We start from the raw sequence: 21,047 nt of genomic DNA on the forward strand, positions 1-21,047 counted from the left end.
TAGAAACTCTTTAAAAATTTAAGAGCTTATTATCTCTCCTCGCTTTTAAAAAACATCTAATAGCTCTAAACTTTTTTATTCATGAATATTATATTAATTTTTCTCCTATTTCACAGCTAACCTTTCTTTCTCTTTTCACTCTTCTCTCTCATTTATATGAATAAAATATGAATAAAGAGTAAGTATAAAGAGGAGCATTGGAATTGTCATCTTTTTCAATGTGTTTAACTCACTAAGAGTCATATATTGTGGGTGTTTGGCCCCCCTTTTAAGTCGGACTTCTCGACTTATAAGTTAGAAGCACTTATTTCGTACCGTTTGTGTAAGAAGTCAAGAAGCACTTAAAAAAAGTTAGGAATACTAGCTTTTGTTTCAGGGCTTCTACTTATTTCCCAAACACTTTAATCACTTATAAATCTTATCTTGCTTCTAACTTCTACTCCACTTATTTATTTTAAGCAATAAGCACTTATTTTAAGCTCACTCAAACGGCCCCATTATATTATATTATTATATTATATTTTAAAGAGTGATTTACTTGTTTCAGTTATCAGTAGTCCGCGACCCACGTCTACTAGCTATAACAATGCCGTAGTTTGTAAACAGCACAAAATGTGGATCTTGTAGAACAAGATGTAGCCAGTTCTATAATAACTTATCATAGAAAACATATATGACAATAGATTATTATATATCTCAGTTAAATAATACTGATTTTAATTACAAAATCGTGAAAAGATAACTACTGATGCATATCAAATTAATATTAACTTTTATGATAATATTAATATTAATATACCCCCGCATCTTTTATGATAACTTTTATGATAGCGATGAAAATTAAAAAGTGGTCACAAGACTCATAAGTCATAACTGAACATACGCAGATCACAGGACACATGCACTTTAAATCAGAAAGGGGGCAATTCAACTGTACTCTACAATTATACTGCATTGAAGGGGGCAAGTGGAAACTTAACTGTGCCTGAATGAAATAATAATGCATTAAAAAATGGAATCAATTACCCCAAATGCGCAGAGAGATAAACAATTCCAACTGACTTGATTAATTCCAACTTGACAGCCTGTCAGCCTCCTCATTCAGGTTCTGGCAAATTTGCACGACACCATATACACCACAGCATCGGTAGGACAAAATATGGGCTGCATGAACTGGATCTAACTAAGAAGAATGCAATTCACCAGAGAAGATGGCATATCTGTAGCCTCTTCTTCTCTTAGTTCCTATTCATTGTAATAGCAGTTCGAAAAGTAACAAACATGAGAATCTACAACTCCATATTCTTAAGTAGCAGAACCCGTGATAAAAGATAAGCTCTTACTTCCCCAACCTCTTAACTTAAAACCTACAGAAGTTGCATGTTCTACACAAGCTAACGATTCATAACACTCATAGATATATGAAGTGACATCTATTCTAGTTTAACAAAATCGTATAATTGCTAGTGCATTACTCGGGATGGTGAAAGTTCAATACTTTTCACCTCTTTTTGCCCTTCTTTCTTCCCTTGACTTGATTTTCTAAACTCCTGATCCTTTGACTCAGAACCGATGACACTGCAGGTTTGTTTTGATTTGCTGGCTTTTCTGTTTGGGTAGGTATGGAACTCGTATTTGATGGATTCGCAGGTGGTGGAGGTTGCCTCTTTTGCGCTTCTACATACTTTTTAAGTGCTTCGGTAAAAGAGAAGGCAGGTGGTGCTGTTGTAACTGGTGCAACAGGTATGACAGGGATGCGCAGGAGCTTTTTCACAGTTGGTGCTCTAATTACTGTAAGGAATAAAGAGATATAGTAAAGCAGTTAAAAACAGAAACCAACAATAATGGTTCAAATGAATATTAAAATGGTACTTAGTTGTTTCAAATTGAGTAAACATATTTTCTTAAGCAGAATTATTGGTTCATATGCTTAATAAGATACATAATCATAGGAATAGTAGCTGTAAACCTGAAACAAGTAAAACCATTGAAGAATTTTGTTTAGCTTGGTATTGAATATAAATACCAGCATTCGCACGAGTTGGGTTTGAAAAAAATCGCTACTCTTTGAAAGCTTAATTTTCGCATAACACTTAAACGTTTTTCGAGGTTCTTTTGAAGGTATAATAAATAAAAGTAGTGCATTTTTTGATGAGCAAAAAACTAAAAGGGCTCACCTGATCCATACAACAGTGAAAACAGGTTAGACGTGATCCAATAACAAAATATAGCCTGCATAAAAACTTCCACATTAGATTACTGGTGCTGATACTTCGATATATGGGTTCATTGAACTTAATATAACTTGATATTTATAGACCACTTAAATTTGGCAACACAGAGAGATGCAAGGAAAGATGCTACACACTACTACCACATCTCTTCCTTCCAAAACTTATAATTATATAAATGCCACATGATAAAAAGCCCTTCCAATATAATGAGATTAATTGCTGTGGAAGCTACTTATTGGATGAAAAAAAGAAGTAAGATTATTATCTAACAACGAATGCATGAGCATACAGCTACTTTCTTTGCAAATTACAAGACTATGACCCATATTTTTCTATATACATTAGTATAATGTTTTAGTAACTTGGTTCGATGTTTTGTCCATATAAACTATAGTGATATTTGTAACTGAGTTTTCCCACTAAAGGCTCCACACATGGTGTATGAAAATAAGGCAGATATATCCCTCCTCTGAGGGGCTTTACCAATGCTCTGTGCTACTTGACAAGTACAATTTGCAATGATATCAGAATTAAAATACATTATATACATATCAAGAGAAGATAATTTACTTGAGTACCTTTGGGAAAGACATGGTAATAGGAACTGTGATAAGAGCAAAAACCCTCATGACTTTTTTCATTGTTGCACCAGCAGGATTACCTTCCATACCTTCTTGCATATTGCACTGTGGAAAGGCAATTAGTTGAGGAGTTGGCCGAAATAAACAATAAAGTGACATAGGAATCTTCAGCAACATCCAAATCGAGTAGCAACACATTTGAACAATATAGCATGCAGTTATGAACTACCACAACAAATTGGAGCCTCGGCAATAATATACAGTTAGTAGATAAATGATATATTAGTCATTCTAACAGAAGTTACTGAAAGAGATGACAACATCACATACTGAATCCATTGTGGCAAGTAAAATAATATGCAGGTATAAAAAAAAAAATAATTAAAAGCATTCGTGCAAAAAAAAAAAAAGGCTGAATAACCAATCTTACATGTCATTAAACAACTGTCAAAAAATTATACATAGAATTCTAAGAGTGTGCTACAACGAAAGACAAGACCTGGTTTGGATACTTATCAGGATATACAGCCAGTTTGGATACAATTACTTTCAATGCTTAATTCTCTCCCCGCTGCGCCCACATATGCGAGAAGTGATGTGATGCGCCCCGGAAGCGCTTTGCTATAGAGATGCAATGTGACTTTACTGAAGTGGTTTATCCGCTATGCAGAAAACACAGAAGAAAGGCGCTTTTTTATCAGATGACCGGGGTGTTATCTGGGTCGTTTTTAAAAGCAACAGGTTTTTCTATATTTTTCTATCTTCTCCTGTATACTGATTCTTGTATATTACTACACACGGACATATATGATTCTTGATGTCTTTACTGCTTTGTTTGTATAAATGTGTGTGTGTATAATGGACATATCTTTCTTCTTGTTTAAATCAGTCTGATTTATTATTCACTTATGCTCCAGGATGCCTTTGCGCTTCAGGGGGCATATCATGTTTAATAACACTGATCACCGCGACTTTCTAAATTCTTATAAGTAGGAACACCAAGTAGTCACTCCACAACCCCCTAGCTTTCTGAATTTTGGACCCAAAAAAATAACCAGAATTTTAAAGTTTGTTCTTATTTGAGAGAATAATATTCTGGAAATGTATCCAATCACTCGCATCACTACCTAGATTTAGAGATTTACTATTATATTTATACGCGTGGAAAAGAATTGTCATGAAACTGTTACCTCAACCGTTATCCAGAATGTCAATGCTGTCAAAACTGGAAAGATGTAGAAACTATCAGGAGTTGTCAGATCGACAAACCAGAATGCTCCACCTTCTTTAAAAGATGGCACCTTCTCAACCATGTTTTGAATCTGCATATGAAAAAATTTATGATGTGATATGGAAAAGGAGATAACGAGTAATCAACTAAAACAAAAATAAAAAAATTATTAAATCTAATATCTTTATTGTGGAAAGAATAATATCTTACTGCAAAGAAAAAACTGACAAAAACTGGACCCTGTATCAGGAGTCCTTTTAAAGGAGTCCAAGGTGTAACACCATATCTGCATTGCCAACATTACTGGGTTAATAATCAACACATGTATTCAGCTTTCACTACCAAAACAATCAAGGTGAAGGATGTAAAGGTAACTGTCTCAGTTGCAGGTGTAACTAAACACGTAATTTGTTATTTTACAGATCCAAAGATACAAGTGCAAGCAAATATGATAAACACAAATAGCACAATATTTAAAACATAACAATCAAAATGTGATGTTTCTGTAGATGCAATAAAATTCATTGAAAATTATGGACAGTTAAGACACTATATACTTTAACCAGGAGTACACTTGCAAAAAGAAATATATAGAATTATTTATTGATCATTTAAACAATCCTAATTCAAAGTTTGTGCGAATTACTTCTCCCAATCAGACAATATAAATTCAATCCTCAAAATCAGCATTTCTTCATAGTTCATGAACAAATTTTGCAGAATTTGGTACTCTATGTAACTGTGTTACAAAGAGGTTCACAACCAATATCAATTAATCAACAATGGTTTTATTTAATACTTTTTCACTCCAATTGGTTTTTGAATAAACTTATGATTTTTAAAATTTATTTTGGATTCCAATACATTTGTACTTTGTAGTATTATATCCAATCCTCTTCTAGAGTAATATGTTAAATGGACAAACAAAATGCTCTCTAAACATGTTGCTTCCTACCAAATTTCCTGGTGTTAGTAGATAAATTAAGAACCAGGAGGTGGGGGTGTTATCATCAAGTATACTATTTTGACAAAAGCCCTTCCACAGTTAAATGAAAAAAGACGGTGCACAAAATTTGAAAGTTGATCTAGCAGGTAATAGACGAGGTATATTTCAGGTACACAAAATTCAATCTTCTCCGAAGTTGTAAGTATGTTAAGACAAAGAAACATTTAAACTACTAAAAGAGGGGGGGAAGAGGCGGATTTAAAACTAGCTCCAAAGTAATAGGGCACGAGCAAATGCAGAGGAAAACTGGAGTTGAAGGAAAGGATTTGCAAAGCATCACAAATGACAAACATGAGCTCTCAATAACATATTATTATCGAAGCATGGACTTGTGCATATAAGCCTTAAACCAACATTACCAGGAATCGTAGATTAATTTTATTTGAATGACACACAAGCACATAGGTAATAATACATAGATACAGAAAATTTATTTGTATTACAAGGACAATTTCTGATTGAAATTATTGCTATTTCCAGTTTAAAGATTCTTACCGATTATTACTGATAAAAGAATTACAAATGTACTGTAAGGAAAAGGGAAATGTATAAACAAATTGATATGTATTATTACAGATAATTATCTCATTTCAGATAACAAATTTCTTTTTGCACAATACCAAACGACAAATTTCTTAAGTATTGATTTAACTGCTTGGGCTTTTTAAGAACACAAATGTGCAGTTTATATATTTTTACAATTTAATCAGGCTCTAAACTGATATACAGAAAGAATAAATTGAAACATGTGGGTATCCTTATACAAACTGAAGTCATCAGTAATTTGTAATTCTTTAAATATGACCACAAAAGTAAGAAAGCTAATTAATAACCACCAAGTCTTCTATTAAATATATAAACATATGAAAGATAATTCTGTATGACAATGTCACAAAGTAAGAAGTTACATACTCTTTAAAAAGTTGAGACATTCGTTGTTGGCCTTCTGTTACTGCAGTAGGACTCATACCCTGCACAAAATAAATGAATTTGAGTACATATACATACATACATACATGCATGCATACATATGTACATACATACATATGTAAAGATATGAGAGTTCAGTAAGCCGCAAAAACAATAAATATGGTGGAAATTTGTATTTCGTAGTAAGCTGCAGATATACATTTGCTTGGATCCTTGATTGCATTGAAAAATTTAGGAATAATGAACTCGACATGATGTGCAACAATTTCCACTTCAGGTTTGAAAACCATGTTATCTTGTGCAACTTGTATATCATCGTGATGTTCATGTACAACATCAGAAATATAGTTGGCTTCACATTAATTACCAACAAGCCTGTGTTCAGTTGTTCCTCATTGTCTTTGGTAATATCCTTTGTTTTATGTATGGAACGTCAACATTCTGACGTGTCATCAGTCATGCATAGTTATCAAAAGTGGAAAGCGCACACAGGCAAAGGAGCTCCCAAGGCTTAAGTGATACTTTTAGGCACTCTTCGCACACAAATTTAATATATACAGACATAGCAAATAGATATATACATTATCTAAAACATATAAGATCAAATAGTTTTAAGCCAATAGTAGAAACAAAAGTACTAGTGAAAATTTGTGTCATTTTATTAAACATCATCTTGTCCATGAAAAAATCTGAAAATATGCACCATAATTTGTATTTATATGGAGGTACTCCACAACTTTGATCTCCTCTTCTAAATGTTCCTTCTACTCATCCTTGTCCTCATCAAGTAGACACCCAACAGATTATCCGCATTTGCTACTATCTTGAATTTCATTGTGACCAATAGTAGTGAGGTTCTCCAGCACCTGACCCGCATATTATCTTTTTGACAGAATACAAACTCATTATCCAATATCCACTTTAAGGCCTTCGTACCAACCATTCATTGCTACCATCAATTTAGCTCAACAAAACATTATTAATAGTGTCTTGAAGATTGAAAAAACAAATCGTCTGTGTGAGGACTTAGTCACGTCTTTATAAAAGATATGCCAAAGTATCCAATCTCTACGAAACCCTACTAACCCAAGCCTAACTGTAATCTTTTTTTTATTTCAAACCCAATATACATAATAGCCAGATATTGACCCAAATTTTTTGATTTATTTTCTATTAAACCAAGCCCATCCCAATACCAAAAACTCCCGACCCAAATTCCTGTTTCTTCATGTCAGCTGTGTGGGTTTAGGGTCTTTTCGAATTTTGTCACTTCTAATCATAAGTGATGAGTAACATGTGGAATCTGGCGGTTGTTGCATGACACCAATACTCACCAGCACTTAGTTCTTAGATCACTGTATTTCCTTCCTATGGTTTCTAATTGATCATCTGAGATTTGTAGTGTGCTCTTTCATGGTTGTAAATCTGAAGGGGATGCAGTTTTCTGTTTGGTTAGGACCGCCAAGTGTGTGGTGGAAGTCCTGAGATAAAAATGTGGTAAGGCAAGTATTTGCGGCGGTCGAGTGTGGTATTGACGAATTGTAGATTTTTAGGACTGGAATAGGATAAGGTCAATATCTAATTGTCTTACACCAATATGATGTCAACTCTTTATTTGAATAATTACAATGAGGAAGGTTGCACCTATATATATAGATCAAACCTAACATGGATAACAGGAGAACAATCCAAATAACCAACTTATCCTCTAGATTCCTAGTGATTAGTGAATAACAACTACCAGATATTGCTTAATCACAGATATTCTAATAGATAGCCTGGATATATGTGACAAAGACATCTGCATTGAAATAATAATATATTATTAAATTAATTATCAATTTTCCGAGCTCTTCGTTGCATCAATATATCTTTTATAATACAACTACCAACTTAAATGTCCATACCCTGTCTTGCATCTCTTGCTTTATTTCCTCCAATTTCGGCCTCATAAGCTGCAAAAAATAAGATAATCTTTAAATATCTGCTAATATTTCCAATCAGCAATATTAAAATTAAACCAAATACATAGAGCATAAGAAGAAAATGGAGATGAAGCACAAAAAACAACTTAGAAAAATGTCATATAAAAAAAGAGACAAATTAACTTGAAAGTTGAAACATTAGTGCCTTGAATTATCAGAAATGACATACTGTACAAATTATACACGTATTTATCACAATATGGAAGTGCCATTAATATTAAAAAAGTGCAAAATGCCAAGATCTGCTAAAAAAAAAAAGTTCACTATAAGATAGCTTAAATTCCAAGCTTACTGGATATCTTAGAAATAGATCGAAACAAATTAAGAGTAGAAAGTCTCTGTCATTTTCGTCAAGAAAAAGACACAGCTTTTAGGACTTGAAATCATGAATTACAATTAAAAAGAAAAGAGGCTATGTTTATAGTGTCCTGTTTTAAGGGAGAGTTGAGCCAATATCTCCAATAAATATCTATCACTTAATGATGGGTAAATTACTACAAAAGGAGAGAATATATGAATCAAACCAACTTACTCACGGACAAAACGTCATATTCTGCACTGGACGGTCACAATGTAGTTTGAGGTTGGATATTGAGAGAAGAGTTTGTCGATCAGTAACCAATGCAATGAAATCCTAAACTAATGATTAATATGTGCCAGTTGTTTATTTGTGAACTCCAAAATTTGAAGTGTCATTTGCACACTATGATATGCATTCTGAACATTAGCTTAAAGCTTGCTCGCCTTTTATGTTGATCTGTCAAACCATCTTATAAGATCGACTCTCAAGTATGGTTCATCACTGAATAGATATGAACACTAACCTAAGTTCAAAGGTACATCTTTTTAAAGCAAATATTGGTAGTCTTAACTCCAAATATTGGCTTCAGTACCACACTAGTAGTAGTGGAACTGTAAATTCATTAAACAAAAAATATAATGGAGTAATAATTTTGTGTCTGACTGGAGTTATATTCTATTCTCACTTTGTATTCTTTTGCTTTTTTACATTGTATCGACAATTCAGGGACGGAAGTTCTATCTATTTGAGGTGGAGCCGTAGAGAAATTCCAAGCAACAATCAAGTCAACAGTGCAAACTTTACTTTTCATCTACATTGGAGGTAAACAGTTTTGTCCTATGAAGAAAAGAAGGGAGGTTTGCTTTTTTCGAGCATTTGATGATTGGATTTTGCATTTTAATTTCAAAGCATAATGTGAGAAACATCATTGTAACACTTAATAAGTTAAGTTTATGAGATCTAATAATTCCTTGCGTGTCATGGTAATCAATGGCGGAGGGAGAGCAGTCGCTGGGGGGTCAAATGCCCACCCTTGACCACTAGTTTTTCATTTTTTAATCTTTAAAATTTCATAAGTTTTCTATTTGCCCCCATTTAAAAACATATTCGGTAGTATATATTGAGAAGGAAGTATTTGTAAAAATTGAAAATGATGACATCTTACATCGTTTTCAAAACATGTCTTCTCGTAGGATTCAATTGCCTAAGTCTTAGAAATTTGTTGTATTGATTTTATGTATTAAGTTCCTTTTGTTGGATTATAAGACGATTTCTTATATTTAAGCGACGCCCGCCCTTTTACTAAATCTTGCTTCCGCCACAATGGTAATTATATCAAGTTTCAACTAGTACAATACAGAGTATTCAGTATTCACTATAAATATTACCCGTGAAGCATGAAGGACGAAGAAACGAAAATTACCGTTAGCTTTGAAGTAGTTTTGAGCTGATTAATCATTAGTGGAACTGCCAGCCATCGAATCAAAATAGTTGTTGCAGCTATGCTTCCCCACCTGAATATTATTACATTGTTACGAACTTACAGTAAGATAAAGTAAAATTTACATCAAGTTAAAAAGAGAGAATGTTTAGCACATGCTATGAGTCTCAAAGTAACATGTATGGAAAAAACCACTGAATGGGAATTAACTATACTTCACCTTACACAACCACGGATATAACTCTAAACTGTTTAAAAATATCGACAAAGAGGCTGTTTGCCTGGGCTAAAAGGCTTAAAGTCATTTTTGACTTTAAGCTGAAAAATGCTTGTTTGGGTAGTAAGCCGGAAGTTGGCTTATAGTTTAAAGTAAGCCACAAACTGACTTAAAGCCAGAACTTGGTAGGATGTACTTTTATTTTGAACAGCTTATATTATTTTATAATTTTTAATAATAGTCAATTTCAACACTAAAATAAATAACCTATCAAAGTATCAAGCTTATTTTTATTATAAAATTTTAATAACTCACAAGTCATCTAAAATATAAAAATACTCGAACAGACAATTAAATTGAGCACTTATCACATTAAGTCACTACAAATCATAAGTCTTTATCTAAACTTCCATTTCATTTGCACTATTCTAAAACATATACGCCAAAAAAACACCTCATGTTCAGATATTATGTTCCACATTTATATAAAATCGAGTTCCCTAATCACAAACTCTTAAGAAGGCAAAATTAATAGCACATGGCTTATAGGAGTATAATTTACTACTACCACCAGTGCATACTAAAAGGTCTAATTGTTATTTACTAGGAACAAACTTGTTAAATTTCAAATTACTTCAATAATAAAATGAAATTGTATATTCATAATAAAAGGCACAAATTCTTTGTTTCTTTAAATAAAATCGACTCTTTTTGCATATTACTAGGCAGTACAAATTGATAACCCGAACACGACACCAGATGTTTGCTTTATTTAAATTACGCTCCGTACACATTCATTTCAACCAAAATGCAATAACTTCCAAACCAACACGAGACCAGCACATTAACAAACTTGAAAAAATATGGAAAGCAAAACAGAAACACTCACCACGGCAGTCCAGTATAAGTATGAACATAGTCAATCAAATACTGCAAAGCGGCAACCGGAAAATACGAATCAGCAGCAGCCACCGCAACCTCACTAACAGCCGCAACACCTTGCTGACTCACCACCTCCACGCCACCATCACTCAACACCCCCGCCACGTCACTCATATACTCCATCTTCCCCGCTGCCTCGTCGATCGCCCGCGACGACGACATGTTTCGCGCCAAATTCAGCCCATTCAGCACCGAGTACGAAGCCTCCGGGTTCCGAAAAGCAGTGTTGAACAATCCGGTGCTCGTAAACGAGCGATTTTGGCGGGAAAATTGGGGGTTTAGGGTTTTAGAGTCATCTGTGTCGTTTTGGTGGAGGATGAATTGAAATGAAGGGGCGAATTTGTGTTGATTGAAGAGCTTGGCTCGTGTGATGAGACTGCGGCGAAACGCCATTCATGTAAAATGATGACAACCAGAAGCAACTCTAATTTTATTGATCAGGGATTCAGAGTCTAACAATAAACTCTGCATCATTACAGGCAAAAATAACCAGTTATATTGTGTTTTTCCCAAAAAAATTAATAATCTGTTATATTGTATTTATTATTGCCCTTTAATTTTGGTTCAAGCCCTCTTTTTATTGGTCAAATATTTATTAATAAATTAAAAATGATGTATTTTATGTTTTATTTAGCTAGGCTAAAAAACATTAAATGATGAAATTATTTACTTCTTTATCCCCCTATTTTTTATATTGGGAGACGGAGTTCAACATATATTTATAGTAGTTTGATTTATTATTTTGAACTATTTTTTTCCCTGAATAAAAGTTTAGTGTTTAAAATTTTTATGTAGAGAAAAAAGTAAAAATAAGTTAGAATTATTTAAAGCAAAAAAAACTTTGTGATCTGTTTGGCTCATATCCAGCCTGATCAAATAGAAACAAGAAGAATAGAGGAAATTATTTTCTGAAGATCTTCCTTGCCCTGAAGAATAGGCATTACTAAATATATTCCCCTGGCTTCTTCTTTTCTCCTTATTCACGTAACTGCAGTGCATAAAATTAACACAAACTTGTAGTCACATCAGATATACATTGCATATCATACTTAGCTTGAATAAGAACTCCGGTGAATGGTAAGCATACACCATGCATCTTATTTTTCTAAATACTGAGCTTAGCAAACTAACATTTCCATTAATTATCACCAATTCACCATCATTGTCTATATACACCGCGCAATGTACACATATCAAAGATTCCTCACAAAAATGAGGCACAGATTATTGCCTAACTGGAAAAATGCGAACTTGAGGAAGAAGATGAGGAAGTAGAGGTTGCGGCCCTACCAAATGATCCCTCTGGCGAGTTACGACACACTGGACATGTGGCATTGAGCTTAAGCCACTCATCTATACAAGTAGAATGAAAATAGTGATTACATGCTGGGACAGTCCTTATTGTGTCCTTAGGCTGGTATTCAGATAGACAAATTGCACAAGTTGAATCACTAGGCTTCGGCAGTCTTTTGCTGGCCCCCAACACCGTCATTGGATAAGAGTCGATGGTAAGCTTGTCGAGGCCAGTTACAAAGGCGGGAGGCTGTGGTGCTATCGTTGTTGTTGGAAGACTTGGTGCATAGTGTCGTTCGATGTGAGTACGATGATAGATCTTCTTCCTTGCATAGTATGTTAGAAATGCAAGTATCAAAAATCCAGGCAATCCGATTCCGAATACAATCCCATACTTGACAGCCGTTGAATGACCTGATAAAGGACATCCAGACAAATTATAAATTCATGTCATAGCTCATAACATCCTGAGTGGTAGAACCAACATTGTCCAGTTTGAACTTAGATTGTGCTGGTAAATTTAAATGGTCAATGAATCGAATGGGAGATTTAATGGGTCAAATTACAACAAATTCATATAGTAACTACGGTTAAAAGTTTAAGATTATTCTATCGACCATTAATCATACTTGATCATGCATACTCTCTGTATAACAAGCTCCAAGAAAGGCTTTAATGTGTGTGTAGTATTATATGACAACTTGTGTTTTCTATAACCATATGTGCAAATTTTAACTTTCAGTAACAATTAAGCAATAGCATGTGGTTTCAGTGATACTTATGCTTGGAGGAGCTTGCCCACCACCTCCATTTATCTGGCTGCCACTTGTATGAGTTATATCTAATCTATCTTATAATATGTAGTTCCTAATTAACGATCTTTCTACCTGTGATTACTGTTTATTAATCATCAGCCACCTCAAATGTACTGGTGCATTGCTACATTCTGTCGGTTCACTGTTTTTAAAAGTTCACACACACTTTAAACTTGTAACCCATTATTCAACAGCAAAACTAAATCAAACCAAGCCAGCCAACCAGCCCAAAACTTCGAATCTAGTGGGGATTGGTGGAACAATACCAGAAGGAAGTATATTGCTTAAGCAAGCATCGAACATCAAACTCAGGCATAAAATTCTTTCCTACTACGCAAACTAGAAGTACAGAGCACAAATTTGTATTTGATCGACACAGAATTATAAACCCCGAGTATAATTTCTGGTAACATGACATAACAGAGTTTAGTAATTGTAGAAGGTTTAGAGAGACTGAGCCCCCACTCCTAATTAGGTCCACCATGGATATGATATATGTACATTCAAAAACATTCATTTCAAAATAATCATATGGACAAACAAATCACAACACAACAGCAAATATATTGTTCACCAATCAACATCATAATAAACGAATTAGTTTGGTAACCGGGGATCTACTAAGGAGCACAGGGACAAGTAACCCTCTATAACAAAATATTCAACATTTTTCTTCTAAATTTTACAAAAACTATAAAAGTGGCCAAAATTATTTATAAATATATAAGCGTTTTGAGGAAGCGGTTTTATACCATTCTAGATCCCCCCTTGCTCGCGACATCTCAATAATTTGACACCCTCAAATTTTCAAGACCTTTATAACAGAGAAAACTAAAACAAAAAATAAAATTTTAACAGTTACCTCTTTTTGAATCACCAGCGCAACCAAGTTCCAAAGTCTCCTCATTCTTGAACCCACAAGTCCGGTTCTCAAATTCACACTTCCCACAAGCCGGCAGGTCCCACCTAAACCCGACCGGGATCGCCACCGTGGCACTATCATTCCGGCAAGATTCCGGCAATCTCCGATCACTCGCCCCCTCAAACAGCCTACTCTCCACCACAACCACCGTAGAATTCACCCCCCTAAAACACTCCAACGTCTCGAACGGTTCAGCCACCGGAAAAAACCGGTTCGACGAGCAGTTAAAAAAAGTATGCTCCCTCAAAAAACCGCCCACAAAAGGTGGCAGCAACGTGCTCAAATCTTGTATAGCATTCGGTGGGCAAAACTCCGGTTTAAAATAAATAACATGCGCCGCGTAGTTTATATCAGTCACGACAAAATCGCCTGCAAACGGCAGATGTAATAAAAGCTGACTTTTGTTATTACACGACAGATCAAAACCTGGGTAACCACAGTGCCTAGGTTGTCTGCCAGTGAGCCGGAAAGGGAACCGGATATCTGGACCGGCCGGGCTGCATGTGGCCGGTTCACAAGTCTCGACACACAATACGAGTGTGTGAGTGTGTGTGATGAACAAGATGATGAGAAGGGTTGATGATAATGAGGTGAGAATCTCCATTATTTGGTGTAAAAGTGAGATTAAAGGTTGTGTAGCTTGGTGGTCATGAGTGGTAGGTATTCTGGTGGACATGTGTGTATTTAAATAAGTGTACATCTGTATGTGAATTAACAAGTGCCTAAGAGCATCTCCAACGGTGTTGGCTATATTCGTTGGCTGAATTGGACCTGTAAGACATTATGTAAAATTTGCTGAACCTGTAAGACATTTTGCTTCAATGGTATTGGCTATATTGGTTGGCTATAATTTAAAAATAGTATGTTATTAATATTTTAAATTGTTAAAATAGAATATATCAGTTTAATATGGTAATAAATGATGTGTAATCTTCCTACAGATTTCTTACAGACCTGTAGAGGTTCGACAAATATAGCCATCCATAGGAGGTTGGCTAAAATTATAGACAACAGATTAGTGCGGTTGGAGTGCTATTTTTTCAGGACGTTGGCTATATTTTTTAATTTTGGAATGCCAACTCATTTTTTAGCCAAGGGCTTTGTATGGTTGGAGATGCTCTAATGAAGGAAATTTATTTACTTAAAGTCAAACTTTCTGATGTTATGTTGCAAAATTTATGGGATTCGAATTTGGTCTGGGAGTATTTTCCGTTTTGTAAGTATGTAACTATCTATCTATGTATGGGATAAACCAATCGAGTGTAAAAGGTTTTTTTTTCCCTAAACAAAGGTGTTAATTTAGTAATTTAGTAGTTCAGGATCGTACAGCATTTACATCAATGATTGAATCGAACAAATAGTAAATTATAATCGTCTGTTCTCGTAAAAAAATAATTAAACAATATTTTTTTTTTTGCCGAAATTAAACAATATTTTGAAGATAATATATATATACAAATATAAGTAGCCGCTTCATCATGTCCCGGTGGAGCTATCCTTTAAGCTATTGACCAGAACTCCAGTTCCATAAGCTCGTGGGTTTATCCAAAGCGCACTCAAATGGTAGCGGCTGCGGATTCCTACATTAAAGAAAAAAAACAACCACACCTAATCAAACTGAAAATTACATTTCATTATCTATAATTCTATCTATATTTCTTACACTAAATAAAATTTAAAATTTTATATATATTATGTTTTGACAAGTTGAGTCGAGCCTAGTTCAAATCATCATTAATAATATTTCACTCATCAATAATATATTTTTTTTTGTTCAAACTCAAACCCGATAATGAATTATGTGGAATGACCGGTGTCACTTGAAGTCAACTTTGTCATGTTATGTTGCAAAAGTTATGGGATTCGTATTTGGTCTGAGAGTAATTTCCGTTTTGTGAGATGTAAATATGTAATGGTGATTTTTTTTGTTTAAGTAAATATAGTTTTCTTTGACAGGCCAGGTCAAGATTTTATGGATAGATAAGTTGTTTTCATGAGTTAATTGGAGTCCTTTTATTCGTGTTACGGTATCAATTTGTGATCGGATTGTTTTATTTAATATTAGGAGTTCGATTTGGTGAATGGGGCTTAAAAAACATATCAACACTTTTTCCTTCCGGTGAGTTTTTGTTAGGCTGAAAAAACCTACGATATAATTAAGGGTTTTTTCATACCTGTCTAAATTTTTGAAATTTTTTATAAATATGTTATTCCCAACTTTCAATATTTTGAAAAATATTATTTCTTTTATAAATTATTAACAAAAAAAGATTTACAAATTCTGTGATTTCATTCACAACAACATATTGCAACAGTTTTAAATGAGAAATTTCATTTGTAACTCATACAACAATTTAGGTAATCTCGTTTGCAACATCATTTTACAACTGTTGCAAATGAGACATTTTATTTGCCATTTATGTAATTTTATTTGTAATAGTTGCAAAGTGACGTTGCAAATGAGGTTGCAGAAGTTGTAAGTCGTATTTTTATAAATAGTTTGTCGAAAAATGATAATTTTAATAAAATTTCAACTTGACAATATTTTGTAAATAATTTGTATAAAATTTGTATTTTTACAAATAATCCTACGTCGAACACATTATAATCTTAAAGTAAGTATTATCTAGATAATTTATGAAAAGACAAGGACTTGACTCAAATAATATATGCACACCTAATAAATCAGGGTCTACACGATGTGTTAAAAAAATAGTAAAACGTTATTGTAAATTAAATAACTTGGTTAGTATTCGTATATTTTGAGTTATAATATAAAAATATATTTTCGGTGACGTTTGATGAAATTTATGACAATTTTCCGTAAAAACTGAAACACACAATTTTTTTTTCTTTAAAATATGGGAACTTGTTTTTCCCTAAAGGTATCTTTTGAGATATAAAATGCTGTTGGTAAAACTTGATTTTATGGAGCCGTTTGGGTGAGTTTAAAATAAGTGATTCTTGCTTAAAATAAAAAAATGGAGTAGAAGTCAGAAGAAGTTAAGACTTATAAGTGATTAAAGTGTTTGGGAAATAAGCAGAAGTCCTGAAACAAAAACTAGCATTCCTAACTTTTTATAAGCGCTTCTTGATTTTTTACACAAACAGTAATAAGTGCTTCTAACTTATAAAACAGAAGCCCGGCTTTTAAGCCGGAAACAAACCCCACCTATATATTTCAAATAATTTTTCAGTAAAAATCCTGTTATTGTTTGCAACAGTAAAAATCTTGATTTTATACAAAATTTCTTAACATTTTTTTATTATACCACCTTGTGATCAATTATTAAATTTTTATTTTTAATCACATGAGACGATTACCTTAGATTTTGTACATTAATTGGTGGGTATGCACAACTAGTCTTTATCCGTGCATTGTCACCACACACCAGCTATGCGTATGAAAGAGAGGGATGGCAGACTGGTGCTAGAAGCCTAGAACATTACTCAGCCACCCTCTGATTAAAATACATGCTCATGATTTGGGCCGACAAGAAACTCATATTCAAAGTCGCCATCTTCTCACTATTATTTCACTGAATCACTCCTCAGTTCGAACGGATCTTTTGCGTTATTTTTTTATACATATGTCAAGACTCTTATAAAATAGAAGTAGTTTTATAATATTTTTTCAAAATATTTCTTTCACGAAAAAAAATTTCATGTTTAAATTTTTATTTAAAATTTTTTATTTAAAAAATTTATAAACTTATACTCCCTTCGTCCCTCCCATTTCTTATCGAATGGGTTGGGCACGGAGGTTAAGAAATATGTATAAAGTAGTGGAAAAGAGAAAGAAAAGTGGGTGAAGTGGTGTGACCCGTCGATTTTTAATATATAAAAAGAAGATAGTGGAGTAAAAGTAGTGTGAAAAGGAAAGAAAAGTGAAGAAGTAGTGGGACCCATTGACTATTTTTAATAAGTTTTGAAATGTAAAGAATTCGGTGAGAAAAAAAAAGTGTAAAAAAATGGATGGGACGGAGGGAGTATTTTATAATAATCTCAAATAGTCAACCCAAATTACTGATTTCGGCGATCACTCGCGTATCCATGACATATCATACATTCATAGTACAGAACATGGAGACTAGTGCAAGGCAAACTATTCAAACATGTTAATAAAATAATTGATACGAAAATCAGCCAAAATCAAATTTGATCATGGTCTATTCTTTTGATCTGGTATCAAATTCAAACTATTCTCAGAATAGTATATAACCTAGTATAAATTTATAGATTTATATATTTACAAATTGATTATGACATGAATTTACATAACTCAACTGTGATATTTTTAATATCAAAATCGAATTTGTTTAATTTTATGGATTAAGTTTCAGTTTTGCGCTTCGGCAAAGTCGATTACATTTTAAACCATTGAAAATATTAATTTTGTTAGTGTTATTATAAATCCATAAATTAGTGATAATAACAGTTATATTTAGTAATATCCACCTTTTATAATTAAATTAAAAAAATTATGAGTGATATTATTCAGGTTTTCAATTTTTCTCAATGATAGCACAACTTGTTTTTGGATTTACACATGTCATCACCGTATTTATGATTAATTAAACAATTAAGTATTTTTGAAATTAAAATTCTGATTAAAATTACTTAAAAACGCGTATTATCCAGTAAAAATAATTAAATATACAATTTAAATATAACAATAATGCATAAGCCTGTTTTAAATATTTTTAAAACTGTTTACTAAAAGAACAAGAATTAGTTTTTTCACTTCAAAGAATTTTAGCCGGTTTAAAGAAAGAATAGGGAAAGAAGATTTCAAGTTTTAATCACAAGATCCGATCATTGTATTATTGATTTATATTTTCGTACTGATCTCAATTATAACTTACAAATATGTGCTAATCTTTTGTATATGTCTTGAAATTTTGTGTATTTGTACTGTTTTTTCAAATTTGAGATGCATGCATTTTATTTCATGTCTACATATATCTATATATGTATATGTTCTTGTAAGCATGTGTATGTTTTTTATTTGTATATGGAGAATGTGTGATAATAAGATGCTCAAATTTATTTGGAGGGATAATGAGGTTAGTTTGAATGTTGATATAAATGAAAGTAATTTATTGGATATTATGATTGATTACGCACATGTAACTAAGAAATTCGGCTATAAACTTGATTATACCCACCCAACATTTAATTATATGTATAATATGGATCAAAAAAACTCATATGACTGATAAAAACTTTTTACAGATGTATGAGAGATATTATGATAAATAGTTAATCTTTATGTGTGTTCGGATTACTAAAAATCTACTAAACCATGAAAATTAGTATTGAACTTTAGGAGGAGATTTGATGTTAGGAGTACAGTAGATATGACTGAGAATTGGGGGTGGGGTGTATGAAGAGAGTGGAGGTAACGAGAGAGGTGAAATATTGGATCTGCAGAAAATGAGGAGAATGAGGACACTGTTGAGGAGAGTGCGGTCATAATGATGGTTTTTTAGACTCCTAAAAAGAAACTTGAGAAGTGGCATGATTTAATCGACGAAAATGATGACGCATACCATCAATGATTGTATAAGAATGGAGAGATCTATGATAACAAAGCTTTTGATAAGATTGAAATAAGACCTTGGATGATTTTTATGGAAAAAATCATATTAAAGTGTTCTAAAAAACTAATGCATGCAAGAGGGTTTTGTAATCACAGTGATACATGCTAATAACATTAGATATAAATGCACTTGTTCTACAAAGATATGTATTTGAAGGCTACATACCATCAGGCTATTTGATGGTGTCACTTGGGCCATCAAAAAAATAGAAGAGAAGTATACATGTCGGGGTTTGAAAATCTATGATCCTATTTGTCATGTGACGTGAAATGGGAAAATTTAATAGATGATAGTAGAGCAAATCCAAACATCCCAGGAAATACTCTAAATGAGTTACTATTTCATAGGTATGGTATATACATGAAATCAGCTTCATTGTGTATGACGAAAAAAGATGTGTTTGACAAGATTTTTGGAGTCATGATAAGTCATGCAGTCACTAACCTGCATATAAGATCATTTGTGAAACTAATCCATAATTTAGGTCTTTTTGTTTTTATGTTGAAACTGAAAGCATGTGAAGACAATTGTTTTTGCCAACCATTTTAATTTTTTGCATCTATGTGGAAGAGGTTTTTACGAGATTGTAGACCCTTAATATGTTACACAATTAACCGGAAGATTGATCTGTATAGATGTACTTGTTTGTTCATATAAAAAATCAATTCATGACACAAATTACTCATCTCCATGTATTATGGGTTTTGTAAGCAAAAACTAGACCGACAAATTAGATTCCGCTTGTTTACAAATCCCGTATATCATGGGATATGTAAACAAACAGACTTTAATATGCCGGTGTAGGTTTTCATTTCCAGTTTCCTTTTCACTTTTTCAAATATAAATATAGACATGGTTGATTTGACAAAAACACACAAACATATTAGGAAAATTTGCCTCGAATATCTATGATGGCATGCGGAGAAAAACATCTTGTGAGAGGATTCTCTTTTCATATCTATGTCAGGACATCGTCTTATTTCAGTCAATTTTGTATTAGAATTTCACTTAGTTAAGATCAGTCATGAGATTGGCAACCTGTCCGCCCACTGGCAGACAACAACCTTTTCGGCATAGTAATTTCCAGCATAATATTTATTTCAAATGATAATTTTAGAATTGCGATAAGTATGATGAGTACGTCCGGTTGGTATGATTAGTTTGCTGATAAATGTTGCATATTGTGAAAGAGTTAGAAAGAGAACTTTCCATATTATATTCAAGTTCGATTCGAATTATTCAAGTATATTATATTTTATAAACCGGCTGAGTTAAAATCAAACTTACACATTTAATAGGAATCGAGCACGAGTTTTAAAAATTTTACTATATTCGAATCTGAGATAAATTTGATCATTGCATCAAATATGAACTCAACATGATCACGTCATAGTTTGAAAATATTCAACTTGTTTTAATCGTATCAAGAGGTGTTCCAGTGAATCTTTTAGTTAAGCTTATTTTGTTTGGTTACTAATTTTATGAATAAAAATTAGATTATCCATGTTGTTTGTGTATTTTTTTATATTAACTAAGATATGAGAAA

The 21,047-nt window shown here is 33.0% G+C and overlaps 2 protein-coding genes across 2 annotated transcripts; both read right to left on the reverse strand.

The window, feature by feature from the left end:
• Window positions 1-874: 874 nt before the first annotated feature.
• On the reverse strand, window positions 875-11,363 carry LOC108197044 (mitochondrial inner membrane protein OXA1). Its single transcript, XM_017364521.2, has 9 exons — window positions 10,816-11,363; window positions 9,692-9,782; window positions 7,890-7,937; window positions 5,965-6,023; window positions 4,257-4,332; window positions 4,006-4,137; window positions 2,813-2,920; window positions 2,178-2,232; window positions 875-1,791 (listed from the first exon to the last, which is right to left on the reverse strand). Exons 1-9 carry the CDS (start codon window positions 11,259-11,261, stop codon window positions 1,502-1,504), a joined length of 1,305 nt encoding a protein of 434 aa, XP_017220010.1. The 5' UTR covers window positions 11,262-11,363; the 3' UTR covers window positions 875-1,501.
• A 623-nt stretch (window positions 11,364-11,986) lies between these two features.
• On the reverse strand, window positions 11,987-14,601 carry LOC108197417 (putative RING-H2 finger protein ATL21B). Its single transcript, XM_017365028.2, has 2 exons — window positions 13,839-14,601; window positions 11,987-12,575 (listed from the first exon to the last, which is right to left on the reverse strand). Exons 1-2 carry the CDS (start codon window positions 14,596-14,598, stop codon window positions 12,100-12,102), a joined length of 1,236 nt encoding a protein of 411 aa, XP_017220517.2. The 5' UTR covers window positions 14,599-14,601; the 3' UTR covers window positions 11,987-12,099.
• Window positions 14,602-21,047: the final 6,446 nt, after the last annotated feature.

This window comes from Daucus carota, chromosome 8 (genome assembly GCF_001625215.2).
Source record: "Daucus carota subsp. sativus chromosome 8, DH1 v3.0, whole genome shotgun sequence".
NCBI lineage: Eukaryota > Viridiplantae > Streptophyta > Magnoliopsida > Apiales > Apiaceae > Daucus > Daucus carota.